General features: G+C 39.4%; 1 protein-coding gene across 1 annotated transcript in view; it reads right to left on the reverse strand.

Moving 5' to 3' along the window:
* Positions 1-11,509: 11,509 nt before the first annotated feature.
* Positions 11,510-21,071, reverse strand: part of LOC120535559 (ubiquitin-conjugating enzyme E2 Q1) — a 123,103-nt gene continuing 113,541 nt past the window's right edge. The window contains exons 12-13 of the mRNA XM_039763492.1: positions 15,997-16,063; positions 11,510-12,011 (exon numbers count right to left, since the gene is read on the reverse strand). Of these exons, the coding sequence (XP_039619426.1) occupies positions 11,980-12,011; positions 15,997-16,063 (99 nt within the window). The 3' untranslated portion in view covers positions 11,510-11,979. The remainder of the gene's footprint in view (positions 12,012-15,996; positions 16,064-21,071) is intronic.

A 21,071-nucleotide genomic window follows, 5' to 3' on the forward strand; every position in this document is an offset into this window, starting at 1 on the left:
AAGGTAGAAACACCGACAGTTCTTTAAATAGCTGAATGCAGCATGCATTGATTGCTAGAGAAGAGCAGAGTTTACAGCAATGCTCACAGTACTTCCTCTGCAGTTTGTAATCGTGAATCTAGTTTCATCTTAAAAGGAAAGTCACTGGAAGCATCAGTCACAGTGCATCACATCCAAAGCAAATCAAGACGATTCAAAATAGAGCCGTACAGCAGGTACGTAAAAAGAATAGAAGTCCTATATGTGTCATTGTAGCAAACGTTTATGACACTAGCAAAATTCTGAAGAGACTTGGAATGTATGCATAAAGAACATGGCAAATAAAATCTGTGAAATAATAAAAAGAGAGAGAGAGAGAGAGACGAAAGGATAAGAACACCACAAAAAGCTCACACCATGAAAACGCTGTCAGTGCTTCATACAAAATGGCTGCACTCCGAGTCAAAGCTGAATAACTTTGAGCGCCTGTTTATAAAGGGACTGGTTAAGCACAACACTCTGAGAAAAAGTTTGCTTTTAAAATTTTAAAAATTTGGTGGCATTGTTTAGTAACACAGTAGGGAATATAAAAGAAGAGCTCATTGAAAGAATTGGTAAAAACAAATTCTGTCCATTTAATGTGGATCTGGAAAAAAAAAAAAAGAATAACGTGCTACAGGCTAAAATCTATGGTAAGTTTTTGACTACTTGTACGAATGGAATGTCTTCTTTTTAGCATGGGAATAACTTTTACATTTTTTAGGTTTTCTTCCTTCACTAATCAAATTGTCTGTCTGTCCCGACAGCTGATTTTTGTAAATCTCTCCTCCTGCACCTCCGCAACTTAATCTTTCAAAACAAAATGGTTGCTTTTTACTGTAAGCAACAGCCATTTCTTCCTATAGCGTTCATAGTGTGATGTTTAAATAAAAGAAAAGATTCACGTTATAACCTTTTTTTACATAAAAGCTTACAGGATATGTTTAGTGTTTTCAAGTCAAAGTTATTTCTTCACAAACATGCTATATATGCATTTGCCACACACAATTGTGGTCTAAAGTTTCTATAAATTAAAAAAAAAATACGTAGCCAGTCTTGGCATTTTCTAATGTAACTTATGGGGCATAGGATGCTTTTTAAACTTGCAGAATATGTCCATTTTTCAAGCAGAGAAAGTTGTCAAGCATTGATCTTCGTCTTGAGATTACATATACATTGTTAAATAGCTCATATGTCTAATTTTCAAAAAAGAAAAAATAAATGCCATTTCTATTACAAAAGAGAATGTATCCGCACTTCCTTGAAAAATAGTATTGAGGAATATGCGATAAAATGATTATTTCCAGATCAGTTTTGTTGTCACTAACATGCATTTTTAAAATGGAAGCCACATTTTCTTGTTTCATAACTCTTGGCATTTCAAAAGGACAAATTCAGTACATTTTTAGGCTTTTATTTTCCAGGGTGCTCCATGCAGCTGCAGTTACATCAGGGCTCTCACAAACCCGATATGCTGTTCTTAAGTGTCTTTAAGATGTAGGAGTATCAGCACAACACTTCTCCTTTGTGAATCCCTCCTGATTGTTGGAGTGGGGTGGCAAACAAAAACAGAGACCACATGGCCTGAAACCGTAGCACCTGTCACATTTTTTGAAATTGCTTGTGTAGTTACAAATACTCCCATCTTGTATTTTCTATCTAAACAGCCATTTCCTGTATTTTGTAACCAACAATGAAGAAGAGGGGTCAACAAGTGTGTCACAGTCAGTCTTTAATTGACACGAGAGCCCCACGTCACCACCTGTTTGAGAGAGAGCTCACAAAGAGAAGAGAAGTTAGTTAGTCTGTCTTATGTCTTATGTCCCCCAACAGAAAGATGTGTGACTGTGTCTGAATTCATACAGCATGGGCTGCCAGACAATTCCTCTGACCATCTTCATAGAAACTCCAATTATAAGCCTTCTACCAGTTGGGTTCTCAAAGATCAGCAGCCCCCTCAAGTGCTCACCTGACTTCACACAAGCAGAACCCTATACTATGGCTGCCAGAAAGAGCAAAGCCAGCATCTCTACTATGTAGCCTCAAATGGAGTTTGTCAGTCTGAACTTACCTGGCATCTGCTTTGCTGTCTTCTTTCTTATGTGATTTGATCACAACTCCACAGTACCAGAAAGAAGATAGTCATTGTGAACTGAGGCAGGCAGCCCTTTGCTCTGAGCAAAAACTGTGCTACTGCTGTCAGAGGTGGTCTGGTGTGGTGTTATGGTGCCTTACATGTCAACAATTGTGCACTCCATCACCCAACACTTGAAGGTGGAAATGAAGTGTGCCCAATTCCCAGTGAATCAAACTGGCACCAGCACTGCATAGCCATGGAAGGCAAACCATACCTCTCCTGCATTATGGCTGACAGGTTTAGGAATGTATAATCTAAAGAGCGGAGTGGTGGTTTTGAGACTAAGGCCCGGCACTGGTATCTGGATTTGAATCCCTGTTCCTGCCACAAGAGACCCTACTCTGCTGGACCCTTGAGTAAGGCCCTTAACCTGTAATTGCTCCAGGAGTGCTGTACAAATAGTTAACCCAAGGGCTATGGGAAAACTAACAAATTCCTAATACAAGAAATGATATAAGGCAAAATAAAGAACAATAAATAAATAAATACTATTGGCAGTAAATAATTGCCAAAGTGATGAGAGACTACAGTAGAGTAAAAAAACAGAATGGTCACTCATTGTGGTAAACACAATCTTTTGATTGCACAAAAAAATATTTTGCTTGACTTCAGATGAATTCTTAAGAGGCCATAGTAATTAATTCAGCGTGTCAATTAAAATGTGAGGGGGCCCGTTGGCTAACAAAATAAAGACAGGGCTGAAGCATAATAAAGGGGAGTAAACCCAAGACCAGAGGGGCCCAAGTACTGTAGATGACACCTGCTCCCACTTTCTTTGGCCATAACAGATATAAAACCGAGAAATTACAATCCTGGTACAACGCAAAGCAAAACACAACACTCTCACAAGGAGATTAGTTCCAGAGTCCAAGCTGTGTGTCGAGGTCTATTTGATGCAAGCCACGACATTGTTACTGCAGGGATTTTTGTACTTCACTGCTCCAGCGTAATGCATCACACAAAAACAGGAGCAGAAGATGGAAACCCACAGAAGGTAAACCATTCAGAGGATAATCCATCCATCATTCAATCTTTTTACCAAAAAACAAAAGCTGTGTGGCTTTTTTGTGGCACCTCACCAAAGCATTGATGGGAGCTGCTCAGGTCATTTGGTAGAAGTCCCCACGGACAAGGATAAGCACTGCCTACTCATGAAATACTTCAGTGAGAGAGTGTGTGTGTGTGTGTGTGTGCCAGGTGTGCTTTTGAAACAAGTTTTAGTCCTGCTAGAGCCATCATTGCTCCTTTCTGATTACTCTTTGGATGCAAAAAAAAAAAAAAAATGATTGTAAACGAGTAAAGAATATTTAGACAGCAATGTGGCGGCTTTTTTACTCTGTCAATTTTAGGCCAAACTGTTAACTGTCTTTTGTCACTAGGAATAAAGTAGCTTAAAACTACCAATCTAGCACTTGGAGAACAGCTTAACCAACTTCTGAACAGAAGGTGGTGCAGCAACTTGGATATTTGGTATACCTCAACCAGTAAAATTACAGTAAGGCTGTGTCAAGTGTGTGTCTGCAACACTGAAAAGGAATGAAGGTAAAATACGACACTTCACCTGTGCAGCCTTTACGAAGTGCGCAACTGAAAGTAAAGTGCAGGTAACTCAGAGAAGAGGGAACAGATGAAAGGAGGTACGAAAAAGCAGCCATTAGAGAAGACAAAGGGAGATTAAAAAGTGAGTCGGTCGGTGAGACCTGGGACATAGGTGATCCTAGGGGAGAATAAGCTTAGCTTCTTCTCATTTTCGTTGAAAGGAGTCTTTAAAGAAAGATCACAAACGGAGAGTTCAGTGTGGCTACGATAAAGGGACGGGAAGTAATCTACAATACGCTTTGTAAGGTTTTATTTTTAATGCTTCAGATGTGTCCCTGCAAACTGTCTCTCTGTTTAACCTATTTATATCAGTGGACACATCCTATAAGAACTGCAATAAAAAAAAATTTTGGAACAGACAAGGGGCCCATTGTTCATTATTGAATTTATCAAAGGGACCAATTATTGTACCAGTATTGTTGGTGACATATTTGCAAGTGGCACAGCAACTCCTGTCACAGCTCAAAATGTGTGGATTGTGGCTGTAACCTAAGAAGAGTTTTGTCGATGAAGGAACTCCTCATTCTGAGTGTTTCATTACAGAAGTCACTATCATCACTGCAGAGGCGATGGAGTCTAAGGAACCATGGAAGAGATAGAAAGGAGCTGTAGAGAAGGCAACTGTGTGATAGATGGATGGATAGAGGTTTTATGCCCTGCTGCTTGAAAGTCTGATCTCTAGAAATGGTACAGTTGTGTTAGAAACATTGACAGAAAAATCTGATGCAAACCGTGAGATCTTTTTTAAAAATTCCTACATTTTGCTTCTGGAACAAGAGGCATCACCATCACAAACATCCATAAATCTATTGTGTTTGGGTTCATTTGGAACCAAACAAATGCTCTACTGCCCCAGCTGGCAAAGATGGTTGAAGCACTAGGTCCCATTCTATTACCCATTCCAAAGCCATGGACCTGGTGGAAGGGTGAATGGTGGTTATGCCATTCTGAGAAGGACATTCATGGGAGGATCCTGGCCTGGATGTCTTTTGAATCTGTGTCCGAGGGTAAGGAGACCTTCATCATGAGGGATAACTATACCAGGAGGTGATGTCCATTGTAAAGATAAAGCAATCAGGACTATCAAACAACTGGAGAGCATGGTTAGTATCTACCTTCAAACAGTGGTCTCCTAAGACTGTCAAGGAAAAGTGAAGGAGGAGTAGTTGGACACTTGCATGCAGAATCAACAGGGCATCCAGCATTGCCTGTTCTGTAACTTTTTGTAAATAAGGTGAAGCTAGCTGTGGGGTTTCAACAATGTGGAGGCAAGCACAGTGCCCTCCATAATGTTTAGGGCAAAGACATTTTTACTTGATGGACCCCTGTGCGCCACTATTTAAAATTATAAATCAAACAATTCAGACATAACTAAAGTGCCCATTGTACAGGGTGGGCCATTTATATGGATACACCTTAATAAAATGGGAATGGTTGGTGATATTAACTTCCTGTTTGTGGCACATTAGTATATGTGAGGGGGGGAAAACTTTTCAAGATGGATGGTGGCCATTTTGAAGTCGGCCATTTTGGATCCAGCTTTTGTTTTTTCAATAGGAAGAGGGTCATGTGACACATCAAACTTATTGAGAATTTCACAAGAAAAACAATGGTGTGCTTGGTTTTAACGTAACTTTATTCTTTCATGAGTTATTTACAAGTTTCTGACCACTTATAAAATGTGTTCAATGTGCTGCCCATTGTGTTGGATTGTCAATGCAACCCTCTTCTCCCACTCTTCACACACTGATAGCAACACCGCAGGAGAAATGCTAGCACAGGCTTCCAGTATCCGTAGTTTCAGGTGCTGCACATCTTGTATCTTCACAGCATAGACAATTGCCTTTTATCTTTGGGGTCAAAGTCTAGGGGGTCAGATCCAGAGACCTTGGGGGCTATTCAACTGGCCCACAACGACCAATCCACTTTCCAGGAAACTGTTTATCTAGGAATGCACCCATAATGTGGTGGTGCACCATCTTGCTGGAAAAACTTGGGGAACGTGTCAGCTTCAGTGCATAAAGAGGTAAACACATATCCAGTGGCCTTGCGGTTTCCATTGATGAAGAATGGCCCCACTATCTTTGTACCCCATATACCACACCATACCATCAATTTTTTTGTTCCAACAGTCTTGGAGGGATCTATCCAATGTGGGTTAGTGTCAGACCAATAGCGGTGGTTTTGTTTGTTAACTTCACCATTCACATAAAAGTTTGCCTCATCACTGAACAAAATCTTCTGCGTAAACTGAGGGTCCTGTTCCAATTTTTGTTTTGCCCATTCTGCAAATTCAGTGCGCTGATCTGGGTCATCCTCGTTGAGATGCAGCAGTAGCTGGAGTTTGTAAGGGTGCCATTTGTGAGTAGCTAATATCCGCCGAAGGGATGTTCGACTAATGCCACTCTCCAGTGACATGTGGCGAGTGCTACGCTGTGGGCTCTTGCTGAATGAAGCTAGGACAGCCACTGATGTTTCTTCATTAGTGACAGTTTTCATGCGTCCACATTTTGGCAAATCCAACACTGAACCAGTTTCACGAAACTTAGCAAGCAGTTTGCTAACTGTAGCATGGGAGATGGGTGGTCTCGTAGGGTGTCTTGCATTGAAATCTGCTGCAATGACCCGGTTACTGCGTTCACCAGACATCAACACAATTTCTATCCGCTCCTCACGTGTTAACCTCTGCGACATGTCAATGGCTGTAAACAAAGAGAAACTTGTAAATAACGCATGAAAGAATAAAGTTACGCTAAAACCAAGCACACCATTGTTTTTCTTGTGAAATTCCCAATAAGGTTGATGTGTCACATGACCCTCTTCCTATTGAAAAAACAAAAATGGCCGACTTCAAAATGGCCACCACCCATCTTGAAAAGTTTTCCCCCTCACATATACTAATATGCCACAAACAGGAAGTTAATATCACCAACCATTCCCATTTTATTAAGGTGTATCCATATAAATGGCCCACCCTGTAGACATTCATTTAAAGCTATTTGCATACCTAGCTGTCACAACATTCCAACAATTTGTATACACAGTCTTCCCCCCCTCCCCCCATTTCAGAGCACCATAATGTTTGGGACAATTGACATCAAAGGTGTTTATTATTATATTACTCGGGTGTTTCATGGCTAAAAAAGATCCCTTGGCTTGCATCTTCCCTTTGGAGTCTGCAGTTATCATTGTTCAAAATGCAGACAAGAGCTGTGCCAATGAAAGTTAAAAAAAAAAAAAAAAAAAATCAAGAATAAAACCAATAGAGAGAGATTGGAAAAACCTTACGATTACCAAAATAAACCAAGCATATCCATTAGGATGGCATTTCTGCTCGTTAATACTAATAAGCCACTTTCAGCAAACGCTACAGAACTTTGCACTAATGTTCAAAGCAGAAAGGAAAAAAATGTTAGAAGTTTGTCAGTTCCAGTGCTAACCCTACTGTATTTACAATAAACAGAGTCTACCAAGGGCCTTCAAGTGCTGACTTAAGAATGGTGTACATCCAAAAGTGCAGCTGGATTTTTAGTAAACATAATCAAAACCCTAACCTGAAAGGATCACTTTTGGTGTAAGAAATTGCCATAATAAAATACAGTAATTGACTGACTGAGCTTAGTGGCCTGATGTCCATTGGTCCATTTTTCATGCAGGGCGCCATGTAGTCAACACAGCATCGATCACTGGACACCAGCTTAACGGCTGCTTGCATTTATCCAAGCATTAAATTCAATTTTTAAAATACTATAACAAAATACTGTTTTTGCCTCAATCACCATACAAGTTTTACATGCCGGGAGTTGTTAATGTTAGTAGTAGTTACTATTTAATGGAGCTCCTAGCCCAGAATTAATTTTTAGGGTAGTTTAGCAACCTTCTGTCTCAAGCTAAAAAGTAATGGATGGGAGTTGGGACAGATAACCTTAAATATGAGATAAGTAGGGTGGAAGTTACAGTAAATAAAATGATGATATACTCAACAGGGTACAAATAAATGAGTCATTAAATTGTGAAAAACACAGATCTAATTATTACAAAATAGTCATTTATCATTGTACTAGCCATGCTACCCATCTAAAATAGAATACAATTGAAGTAATCAACATAGGGCCAGGTGTTAATGTTTGTAGTGCACCATCTATTGAAATGTATTTGTAAAACAATAAAATGAATAAAATGCAATGCATTTGTCATTCAAACAGATATCGCATGTAGTAATAAAATGCATTACTACAAATCTTTCGGATGCACCATCTGTTGGAATGACATTTGTTCTTTTATTAAGGTGGCTTTTGTTTAATTATATTTCTAACATTAAAAATAAGACCATTTGGAAATAAAACTGGCAATTAAATTTAAAGGAATTATTTAACAACGGGACATTTCCAAACAGCTTTTCATCCAAGACTACTGACTGAGTACTGTGGACCTCCACTCAATGAGTAGCGCTATACAAACAAACATCCATCCATTCATTATCCAACCCGCTATATCCTAACACAGGGTCACGGGGGTCTGCTGGAGCCAATCCCAGCCAACACAGGGCGCAAGGCAGGAAAAAATCCCGGGCAGGGTGCCAGCCTACCGCAGGACACACACACCCACCCCAGGGACAATTTAGGATCACCAATGCACCTAACCCGCATTTGGACTGTGGGAGGAAACCAGAGTACCGAGAGGAGCCCCATACACAGGGTGAACATGCAAACTCCACACAGGGAGGACCCGGGAAACGAACCTGTGTCTCCTAACTGCGAGGCAGCAGCACAACCACCGTGCCGCCCACAAAACAAACAATTGAATCAAATATTCAGACTATGAAAGAAAATTCCAACTGTGGACAACCAACATTAATGATTGCCTCAATTTCTTCTTCTCCGCCACCTTCTTGGAGGACACAGCCTCTCAAACTATTGACAACTACTTTTTGGAGGTTTTTTTCTGTGTTCCGGGGCATCTAGACACTACTGAGCTTGAATCTTGCTGTGGGGCCCATTAATAGCTTTTAAATACTCAAAACAAGGTTGGGAGTGCTGATAGTGCATTGCTGCACCTACCAAACAAAAATCTACCTGGATTGGGGCCCAAGTGCAGTGGGTGACAGACACGTCAATACCACACTGGAAAAGTGAGGTTTTTTTTTTTTCCTTTTAAAACAGTGGCCAATTCTGTCACCAACGCCCAAGTTTTCACTGTAAGTTGGAGGACGTGCTTGCAGAGCTGGATGCAGACCAACATCACACCCAGGATGAAGCAACCGCAGGTTAAGCGCCGTGCTCAAGGGCCCAACAGAGTAGAGTCACTTCTGGCATTGGCAAGATTTGAACAAAATTGGAATTGAATTTCTTGCTACTTGACAATGCACACTGTACAGACTTGACATTACAGTGCCAAACCTAGCAAATTCCTGGTTATAAGGCTCTGGAAAACCAATCCTCATTTGAGTTATCAAATCTAAACCAGGCCACCTCACATGTATTCCAAAGAACTTAGTATAAAAGCTCTGCTCGGATCATTTCACCTTTTCTGGATATTTACGGGCGGGATGTTTTTAATTGTTATTAGCTAGAGGACAGTAAAAATGGTTAGAGAGTGCAACTGCCATCTCAGAAGTCGATCCAGAGATTGATCTTGAGGAGACCCTTTCAATTGCCAACACCATTTCTGGTCCTAATGGCCACTGCAGATTCTAAGCCATTTTATCTGTTCTTCTTGTAAGTACTTCTGAACTTCTGAATGTGAAGATCAATAGATATGTAGACCAATGTTTTTGATTCTAGCTCTACAGCATTAACAAATAACCCTTTTCATTATTTTCCATTCACCAAGAAGCACAAGCCCAAGTCAAGTGTCTGTTACAACAAGCAGTTTTGAAAAACACACACACAGCCTCTTCGTCTCACACGTACTGCACACAAAGTGAACTAAAAGCGCATGCATGCAACTGGAAACCGGGTGTACCCTTCCAGATTATCATGTCTAGTGTACATGTTTGAAGTTGTAGCTTTACCACACCTTAGGGGTATTAAGGTAATTTGACATGTTTCACACAAGTTCTCAGAAAGAAAAAAAAAAATCTACAGCCATGACAAAGAAATAAAAATAACCTCCAAAGAGGTAACGCACTTAAACCCCTTTTATCAGAAGTGGTAATTACTTACATTTAACCTAAAAAAAACAGAACTCCAATTGACCTAGACTTTACACATGAGGTTCCCCATCTTTCCTGTGGTAGAAGTTGTCATTTCTGTTTTAACAAGGATGCAACCCCTTGGCACGTGAACAGCTTGTGGTGTTAGTCAGCATTACTGGTAACAAATCTTGCACAAGGCCACTAAATTTTTCCACCAAAATCTTGGAAGAGTAATTAATCTGCACTACACAGAACTGAAACTTTCAAGAAAATGGTAGCAGATATTGTCAGTGGTATTTATATTAAAATAAGACTTTTGTTTTTTCACTCAGCAGTTCACTGGCCTTTGCTTTAGACTAATTTAGTACATTACGTGAATAGACGTTTGAGACACCCTAAAATGTGACCACACTGTCCATTTGTGTGTATATAATTATTTTCTACTAACTATAATTCTGTAAAGTACTAAATTGCTATGGTATGAATTCAAGTCATTAAGCAAAACAGTAAAGACTGCATACAAATTTCTATATTGAAATTGTCTTAAAATGAAGGAGCTGTCAAGCAGCAGACTTTAATGTATGTCACACGCACCTTGTTTATCCAGCAGAGTCCGCAACATCATTTATAACAAAACCTACTCAAAATAATGTTGTACCCAGCATCTAATCAAAAGATTAGATTTTATAATGTTTTATTAGTTCAAAGGCCAGTAATTGTAAGATATTTTATAGAAGATTTACAATGTTCTTCATTTTAAAAGCCTTTATCATCTGTAGTAAGAAACGACTGAGTAAATAATCATTTGCTCACTAAACCAAGTGAAAAATAGCTTGGGATAGAAAAGACCCTGCTTTTAATCCCAAGTTTACACATTTTTGTAGCAGGTTTATTATATTTACCATAAAATAAACACTTAATTGATGTCTGTATTCTAATTTAAATTATTTGTAGTCATATGCACAAAAAAAAAACTAACCACCCATCATGCGAATTATTTTCTGTGTGCATATATTACATTACAGCAGGTAAATGTATTTCTAGTACCCTTAGCAAAGCTATATTTTACATACACACACACACACACACACACACACAAAAGAACCGCAGCTTGAATGCTGCTTTGTTCAATCTTAGAAAACAGACATCTGTTTTGTTTTGTTTGAAAAACACTGTTATGTTCATACACACCATTATGAGCACCTCTGCCTAAATTATTCCCAGGACTGTTGACTCTTGGCCCCATAAGAATCCAATTACTTGTTATTTAGATTACAAACTTCTTGATATTTCTCAACAGCATCATACCAGCTCTTCCCAGCTTTCAGGAACACACTCAATAACACCAGGCGCAAAAGGTGTATCATCCGAGTTTTTATCAGACGCACAAACAATCCAAAATTTCTAAAATCAGAAAATGAAAAAGAAAAAAAAAACAAAAAAAAAAGAAAAGAAAATGCAGTTGCATGTCTTGTTGCCAGCCTGTTATATACAATGAGAACTGCAATTTCTAGGGGTATTCAATGTGACATAAAAAAAGGAAACAGGAAGAGACAAGCAGGACATTATTTCTCCCACCCCACCCCCCTCCCAAAAACAGAAGGGACAGGCAGCATTCCTGTCAATAATAAATGTAATTGTCTTACACTTTCTTTTTGTACACAACCATCATACATTAACAAAAAGGAGAAAGTGCACAAGAAAGAAAAATAAATTAAGAATCAATAGCATAGAAGTAAAGATGCTGGATGCCTGAAAGAAAGTCTTGGGTTCCCAGAGAAGTCATTGTTTGGTGGTAGTTTCAAATAAACCAGTCTTACAAATAAAAGTAAGCCTGCCATAAGTGAGGGTCCAGCCAGAAAAGGGTAGCCTCTGTCCTCTTTTTTTTTTTTTTTTTTTAAAACCCGTCTGTGAAAGCATATACGGAATTACACAGCCGCTCTGTCAGTGGTTGCACTGAGAATTTCTCAAGCTCAGGAACAGTGACAGACAGAAGAGTGTTAGTTCAGTGGAGTGGCAATCTGGCTTCAGAGATGGGATGAGATCAAAGTTGGTCCTTGTGGCACATAAGCAGACGGCAGATGAAGGTCTAGCCATCCTCTTTAGGTGGAGTGTACCAACCTGCAAAACACACATGATTTGTAATGAGATGCAAACAAGTATAGTAAAAGAAAAATTAAATGAAAAACAATCTTTCAGATGACCATCAAAAATATCCTATCATTATGTATGATGTAATTAGATGAATACTTAACCTGAACTCCATAAAGGCAGCATCCTATTCCAAGCCATACAGCTCACAATGGAGACTTACTGCACCGAAGGATATTTTGATGTTTCTGTCCATGCTAATGCCAAAACTAGGGAATCCATAGATTCCCGGGAAACCGGGAATGGCCAAGCTTGCATATATAGCGTGAAAAAGTGTAAAAATCAATCAAGAAACAACAAGAGTTATAGTTGAAAATAATTAAGCGGCACGGTTTTTCGGCCCATGGTGTAGTGTTTTGCAGATTAATTCAGTCAACCAACAGCAGTCGTCAGTCTCCTGGCTCCGACTAAGACTGAGTATAGTGGACTGGGATGAGTCTGCACTTGGCAGTTCACGAATGCCGGGACGGGGCAGACTTCACTGACGTCTATCAGACAACAGCTTTGTACAGCAACTTGAAATTGCAATGCATCAGTCTGCTGCATCTGCATTATCTGTGCCAAGAAACTTGCCATCACATAACAAGAAACTGGATTCATCAGTAAAAGCTGAAATGGTGGTGTTTCAGAGCAACGGCAAGCGCGGGCATTGTTTAAAACAAGTGTATCAGTATCTGATCAGGTAGATCGCGTTGCATTCAAAAAAATGTTTTTTTAAACGTTAGTCTATCATATATCCTCCCTATGGAATTTGCCACTTGATTGACATAATGGGTGGCCAGTCTGAGATCTCTTTCCTTCTAACACACTGGTCATCCCACATGCACCAATACAATTAGATTGTGATTCAGACTACGAATGCCATAATATGTAATTGCCCCGATCTACATGCTGTCAAATAAACGAACCACACGCCGTGGCGCAACATAAAGGGTGAAACACATGACTCTTTGCATTATTTGATAGTAAAACTATGCTATATATATATATATAATTTTTAATGTAGGTAGATCGTTCTGACCTGGTCATTTTAAAAGTAGCTCGCAAGCCGGAAAAGAGTGGGCACCCCTGAACTAGATACATGTACTTATATGACAGCATGAACTGCTTGTAGATAAGGTTAGTCTTTTATTGGTGTCAACATATTGCAGTAGTTTTATTAAAAATAAGTGTCAGTCGTTCTAAAATCGTTCACATGTGAGATGCCCGTGCACTGTGTCATCCCTGGGAGTCCGGGATTGACATGTGGGATTCCCGAATTCCCGGGAATGGATAAACCCGTCCAGGAATGGAGTCCCTAGCCAAAGCATTCTATTTTGCATCTCATCATGAAGAATGTGAGATTTCATTTGCTTAATGAAGAGTTACCTCTACAGAGTTCATACACACTCAATTCTGTTTACAGACCAGCATAAGCTTTGTATGAGCAGTGGCAAGTTGACACAATGGCAACAAAATACTAAGGAAATATATAATTCATATTAAATAATTTAAATCAACTATAATGCTAAAAAAAATAACAGAAATGGTCAGCTGCAGTCACCTATATTAAAGGTTCAGTATTTTTCCACAAACATGTATATTTGCCATATGCATTTGTCTTCTAAAGTGAAGAACTTCCAAAATGTATGTTTTATAAAATGTACGAAAATATTTTACTTTAGACACAGTTAGATAAGGCAATTAATAAATACAATGGTTGTGAAAATATTAGTGACTTTGAAAATACTGAACATATCTTCTAAGTATATTCAATCATCTATCACCCGCAGCTTATATCTTTTTCTTAAGCAAAGGCTGCCGACTAGATACATGCTCTGATCTTTCTTATATAGAGTAGTTCTTCTGTATTATGAGATCAGTACAACCTATCATTGATTTGTCCAGGAAAGAATAAGCCTTGTGGAGAAGATGGATAATTAATTGCATTCTCCACTATCAACCTTTGTCTGATAGACCACCTGGACCCATGCAGTTTGCCTAAAACAATAGGGCTCAATCTAGGAGCAGCCTCTTAAAAGATTTCAATGATGCAAGACATGAGTGCTCCCAGTCTATAGTCATTATGTGAAGAGGTGTGTGTCTTCTTTGGACTCAGCAGCAGCACTTTTAGCCTTAGGGACAGCCTGAACAGGTGACAGGACACACCACAAAGGTCTTAAGAAACCAAGGACCCTCTCCATCTGGTCATGCAGCTTTTCCTGTCTGCATTTACCTCCTCAGTTGTCTCCTTACATGGTTTTCAGTTATGTAAATACCAAACTGACAGTCAGTCATTGGTCATTCCAGATGAAGTTGTAAGAATTTGTTGATGATGTAGGGATCAGGGGTTGGGGGATGTGTGGTCTTTGGAAGAACATGGCAATGGGAGGGAAAATCTATTAAAACCGTGGTTCATCATGTTACCTTTGTCCACATCCCCTTGCAGCACCTGAGTCCTGGATTGCTTCACTCCAGTAATTATGCATGGTCCATTCCAGAAATCTTTCATGTTATTCTAAGCAAGTTTATTTTCTATTTTAGCTTTGTAAACATCCTTCTTTTACTCAGCTTTTTCTTCAGCACTTACTGTGCATCCTTCACAGCCTCTTTGTCACCTGATTTCAATGTATTTTTTTTTTTCCCCATTGGTGAGACTAATTTCAGGTCTTTTTGTCTGGAAAGCAACACATTGTCTTTGAGGGTAGCAGTGCCGCTAAAGAAGTTAATACTGTCAGTGATGCAGTGGCCGAGTCCCTCAATATCATCCCTATGAGACTCAAATTATTCCCAAGTCTGTAATTTGGAAGCAGTCATTCAGAGCCATTTCAGGGCTACATTTCCTCACTATCCTGGTGATAACAGGCTGCCATAAAAAAAAACACACCAGGGTTGTAGCTGACAGTAAGATAAATCAACCCATGATCAGATCTGTCCAGATGTTTAACATTTGAACAGAGCAGGTCCAGCTATTTTCTTCGAGTAGTGTCAAATGGCTGAAGTCACCACATATTAAAACATGAGTGAATTTTTTTATGTTGCTGAATCTACATCAACAAAGGGAGAAATATAAAATTAATAAGGATGATATAATTTATCTCCCAAGACAAATAACTTGAATGAATTCCAACAGCCAGAAATTCAATGTCTGAACTACAAGCTGTAGTTTTAACTGTAATATGTTCCCTACGACACCATTCCTCGTTCAACTGATGTCCAGATCCTACTCCATTTTTCCTCACTGCACTGGGTCTCTGTCTGCTTAAATAAGATGAACTCTATGCAGCATTAAAACGGTGTCGGGTATATCAGGCTGAAGCCAGCTCTCTGTAAAACACAAAATGCCACTGTACTTCTATGTTCCATGACCATAAGAGGAGACAGTTCATCCACCTTATTTGACAGTGACTGAACATTGCCCATTATAATGGATGGCAGACCCTAAAACATTTTTGCCCCACTTTAACTCTCACACTGGCATGCCACCCTCTTCGTCTTCGGGCAAACAACTCCTGTGGTATACTGCGGAGCAAGAAGCTGATTACAGGAGTATTCAATACACCACGCTTTTATTTTCTCTGTCCCTCTTACATTTCCAGGTGATGCAGCCATAAGACACCCTTCAGGTCCTGTTTGAGACTCCATCCCAGTCCATAGCCTATTTGAATTGCAGTCAAGATGAGCTGGCACCTGGGTTTGTATACACTGCAGTTTGTTGGTGAAGATAAAATCCATTTTAAACCGATTTACTGGATTTCTAATGGCTACTATCAATAACAAGCCAAATCAAAACTAATCTTAAATAACACTAGTATTTAGTAAAAAAAAAAAAATAAATAATAAAAAAAAAAAAGAAATACAGAGCACAAGTAATTAAATGCTCTTATGCATAATTCAACATTTGAAATATGACTAAACATTTAAGTATTAAACCTTTCTCCCAAATTTATTTATTCAAACATTATTCTCCACTTACCATTCTTCTCATGAATTTGCACAAGTGATTTGTAAGACTGCTGTGCTCTTGTTAGACTGTACTGTGACTGCAAAATAAGAGAGGTAGCAGATGGTTATACCACTGCTATAATAAACTTAAACTTTTAATTTAAATGTCATGGTAAAAATCCCTCTATTTTAAAACAAAACCAAAATGTTGCAGTTTTGCACTATATTACATCCAACCAGAAATGGGGGTTTCGAGCAATCTTTGCCTCATCCAACTGAAATCCAGGAAGTGTATAAACAGACAGTGACATGTTCAAAAAATATACAAAAAAACATTTTACCTTGCTGCAATTGGGGAAGCAACTAATTTAATGTCATTAATAAAAGGGGAAACAATACTTTTAGTATTCAATATTACTTTGAAACAAATATTGACCCTTTAACAGATGTATTTCACAAACAAAAGGTAGCAGAGAAGAGGTACTCATCTGCTTGATGTATCAAGTTTTAAATACCACAACTGAAAAAATGGACAAGATTGCAACTGAACAATCTGAAAAGCATTCATACAGCAACGTCACAGTCAGGCAGTACATTAAAAGCTGTCAGAAAAATGGATAAGTTTGTGATACTTTGGAAATGTTGAACTGTTCTGGAAAGTGATCATAAGGTTGTGTAATTTGTCATCCTGTGATTCTCTGTGCAATTTGGCATCCTCAGGCAATAAGATCAGCAAATACAGTCAGCACGTTTGACATTTCCTCTGAGTACTTTGTTTTGGAGTGGATTCAGACCCCATCACTTTATTTTTTATACAATATATTGCTATCTTATAGCCTTCAGGTAAAATGTTTGCCTCCATATCAAGCAACATTCAATAACCTCACAACTGTGATAAGCTCCATACACCTGATTTGGGGATTTGCTGCTCTTCTCTGCAGATCCTCACAAACTCTGTCAGGATGAATAGAGAACATTGGTGAACAGCTATTTTCAGGTCTCTCCTGAGATGTTTGATTAGGATTAGATCCAGAATCGGGCAGGGCAACTCAAAAGACATTTTTCATGTAATATCGTTGCCCTATTGGAAAGTGAGGTTTCAGCCCAGTCTCGAATCTACAGATGCTCTTTAGCAGGTTTCTTTCTTCAAGCCTGTATAGTCTTCCAGCCAGATCTGCTTAAATACAGCCACAAACATGATGCTACCATCTCCATTTCACTGCTGGAATGGTTTTGCACAGGTCACAAGCTGTGCCTGGTTACTTCTTGACATAACGCTAAACTTGGTTTCATCAGACCGGAGAACCTTGTTTTTCACAGATTGAGAGCCCTTTAAGTGCCTTTTTGCAAACTCCAAGCAGGGTTCCATGTGTCTTTTACGAAGAAAAGGCCTTCTGCCTGGCCACTCTGTCACAAAGCAAAAAGATTGGCGGGAGCGTTACCATGATGGTTGCCCTTCTGGAAATTTCTCACATATCCACACAGGTTACCTTGAGCTCAGCCATGGTGACCACTGGGATTTTGGCCACGTATCTTGCCAAAGCCCTTTCCCCACGATTTCTCAGTTTGGCTGGGTGGCCAGCTATAGAAAGAGTTGTGGCTGTTCCAAACTTCTTCCATTTAACAATTACAAATGCATTTGTGTTTGTTAACATTGGTGCTACATAAAATTTTTTGCGTTCTCCCACGGATGTGAGCTATATAGCACAATGCTGCCCCTAAGCTTTATATGCAACTTCTTCAACCTCATAGCTTGGTTTTCACACTAAAGTGTTCAAGTTTTCAAGTGTGAGACCTTCTATAGAGAGGTGGGTACCTTTCCTAGTCATATCCATTCTAAACACTTAGACCAAGCGCAGTGATTTTGTTGTCATTCATCATTATTATTTGTATCACTGATATACATTCTATACTTCTGACATGGTACTTTTAGTGTTTAGCACTTTTTACAGTAGAAAGACAGACGGATTTCATAAAAATGTGTTTTTTTCAAGCCAAAAAACACCACTTTTTACATGTTTTTTTTTTGGAGAAAAAAACTTTACTCTAAGAAGGATAATGTTTTAAAATGTCTACTATGCGTTCATTTTGTCATTCTAGGGTATTGAGCGTCGTATGCTGTGGGGGGAAAAATGAATTTAAATGATCGAGATGATGACACATATCAGTTTAAACAATTAAAATGTATCTTTGTGTTACCTGCATGACTAAGTCACTATAACTACATTCTTATCAAAAAACATGTTATGATTCATCAAAAAGAACCAGTTCTGGCAGCATGAGATAGAAGGAAGCTTAATTGCATATTAATCAGATCACTAGGAAAACATTTTTTCACTTAAGAAATATAGCTAAAGTTAGACCTCTTATATCATTGAAAGATGCTAAAAAATTAGTTCACGCGTTTGTTTTCAGTCGACTAGATTACTGTAACGTACTCCTCTCAGGACTAGCCAAAAAAGACATAAATCATTTGCAACTAGTGCAGAATGCAGCTGCTAGAATCCTAACTAGGAAAAGAAAATCCTAACACATTTCTCCAGTTTTGATGTCACTACACTGGTTACCTGTGTCATTCAAGATTGACTTTAAAATTCTGCTTATGGTTTATAAAGCCTTAAATAATCTCGCCCCATCTTATATATCGGAATGTCTGACACCTTATATTCCAAATCGTAACCTTAGATCCTCAAATGTGCGTCTCCTTAGAATTCCAAGAACAAAGCTTAAAAAGTGGTGAGGCGGCCTTCTGCTGCTATGCACCTAAAATCTGGAATAGCCTGCCAATAGGAATTCGCCAGGCTGATACAGTAGAGCACTTTAAAACACTGCTAAAAACATATTACTTTAACATGGCCTTTTTATAACTTCAATTTAACTTAATCCTGATACTCTGTATGTTCAATTCATCATAATAACTATTCATGGTGGCTCTAAAATCCATACTGACCCCTACTCTTTTTTCTATTTCTTTTTCTGGTTTCTTTGTGGTGGTGACCTGCGTCACCTCCACCTACTCAAAGCATCATGATGCTCCAACAATGATGGATGGATTAAAAGGAAGAAGTCTACGTGACCATCATTTTCAAGTCCTTCCGTGAGAACCCTAAATCCAAAGAGGACTGTTTCATTTATGTTAGGTAGAATGCCCAGAGGGGACTGGGCAGTCTCATGGTCTGGAATCTCTGCAGATTTTATTTTTTTCTCCAGCCGTCTGGAGTTTTTTTTTTTTGTTTTTTCTGTCCACTGGACCTTACTCTTATTCTATGTTAATTAATGTTGACTTATTTTATTTTCTTACTGTGTCTTTTATTTTTCTATTCTTTATTATGTAAAGTACTTTGAGCTACTGTTTGTATGAAAATGTGCTATATAAATAAATGTTGTTGTTGTGGCCAAGGACTCAAACAGCATTCTCACTGTGCAAACAGAAGGAGCAAACACACAGTGGGAAAGCCAAGCTACGAAGTAAACTAATAAAATGCCAGGAGAAAGTAGGGTGAAATGCCAGTCACACATCTGAGGCATAAAAATTTGGTGAGGCCACATGGACCTGGGGGAGAGACCCTGACATAAGGAGTCAAGCTACCCTGGGAAGAGTGAGTAGGTGTTTGAGAGTGAGAGACAATCGTGCATTTAAAAGTGTAGAATTTACAAGACCTTGTCCTCTGTTTAAATCCATTAGCCTTAGTAATGTATTTAGTAAGTGGTAGTCTTAGGAATGATCCAGGCTTGGATCAGTTCACAGAGCTGGTGAAAATGAGTGCGGATGGTGTTACCTAAGACTCTAAGCGAACAATGAGAAGCAGAGCCAGTGGTGTAAATGAGTAGGCAGTGGATGCATCAAAAAAAAAAAAAAACATTGCATTCATACTAAAGGAGTCATGGACGATCAGTAGGACAAGCCTCCATTAACCTTATACAGTGCAGCCGGAAAGTATTCACAGCGTATCACTTTTTCCACATTTTGTTATGTTACAGCCTTATTCCAAAATGGATTAAATTCATTTTTTTCCTCAGAATTCTACACACAACATCCCATAATGACAATGTGAAAAAGTTTACTTGAGGTTTTTGCAAATTTATTAAAAATAAAAAACTGAGAAATCACATGTACATAAGTATTCACAGCCTTTGCTCAATACTTTGTCAATGCACCTTTGGCAGCAATTACAGCCTCAAGTCTTTTTGATGCCACAAGCTTGGCACACCTATCCTTGGCCAGTTTCGCCCATTGCTCTTTGCAGCACCTCTCAAGCTCCATCAGGTTGGATGGGAAGCGTCGGTGCACAGACATTTTAAGATCTCTCCAGAGATATTCAATCGGATTCAAGTCTGGGTTCTGGCTGGGCCACTCAAGGACATTCATAGAGTTGTCCGGAAGCCACGCCTTTGATATCTTGGCTGTGTGCTTAGGGTCGTTGTCCTGCTGAATGATGAACCGTCACCCCAGTCTGAGGTCAAAAGTGCTCTGGAGCAGGTTTTCATCCAGGATGTCTCTGTACATTGCTACAGTCATCTTCCCTTTATCCTGACTAGTCTCCCAGTTCCTGCCGCTTAAAAACATCCCCACAGCATGATGCTGCCACCACCATGCTTCACTGTAGGGATGGTATTGGCCTGGTGATGAGAGGTGCCTTGTTTCCTCCAAACGTGATGCCTGACATTCACACCAAAGAGTTCAATCTTTGTCTACTCAGACCAGAGAATTTTGTTTCTCATGGTCTGAGACTCCTTCAGGTGCCTTTTGGAAAACTCCAGGCGGGCTGCCATGTGCCTTTTACTAAGGAGTGGCTTCCGTCTGGCCACTCTACCATACAGGCCTGATTGGTGGATTGTTGTAGAGATGGTTGTCCTTCCGGAAGGTTCTCCTCTCTCCATAAAGAACCTCTGGAGCTCTGACAGAGTGACCATCGGGTTCTTGGTCACCTCCCTGACTAAGGCCCTTCTCGAAGGCCAGCTCTAGGAAGAGTCCTGGTGGTTTCGAACTTCTTCCACTTAGATGGGGGCCGCTGTGCTCATTGGGACCTTTAAAGGGGCAGAAATTTTTCTGTAACCTTTCCCAGATTTGTGCCTCGAGACAATCCTGTCTCGGAGGTCTACAGA

This window comes from Polypterus senegalus, chromosome 1 (assembly GCF_016835505.1).
Source record: "Polypterus senegalus isolate Bchr_013 chromosome 1, ASM1683550v1, whole genome shotgun sequence".
Lineage (NCBI taxonomy): Eukaryota > Metazoa > Chordata > Cladistia > Polypteriformes > Polypteridae > Polypterus > Polypterus senegalus.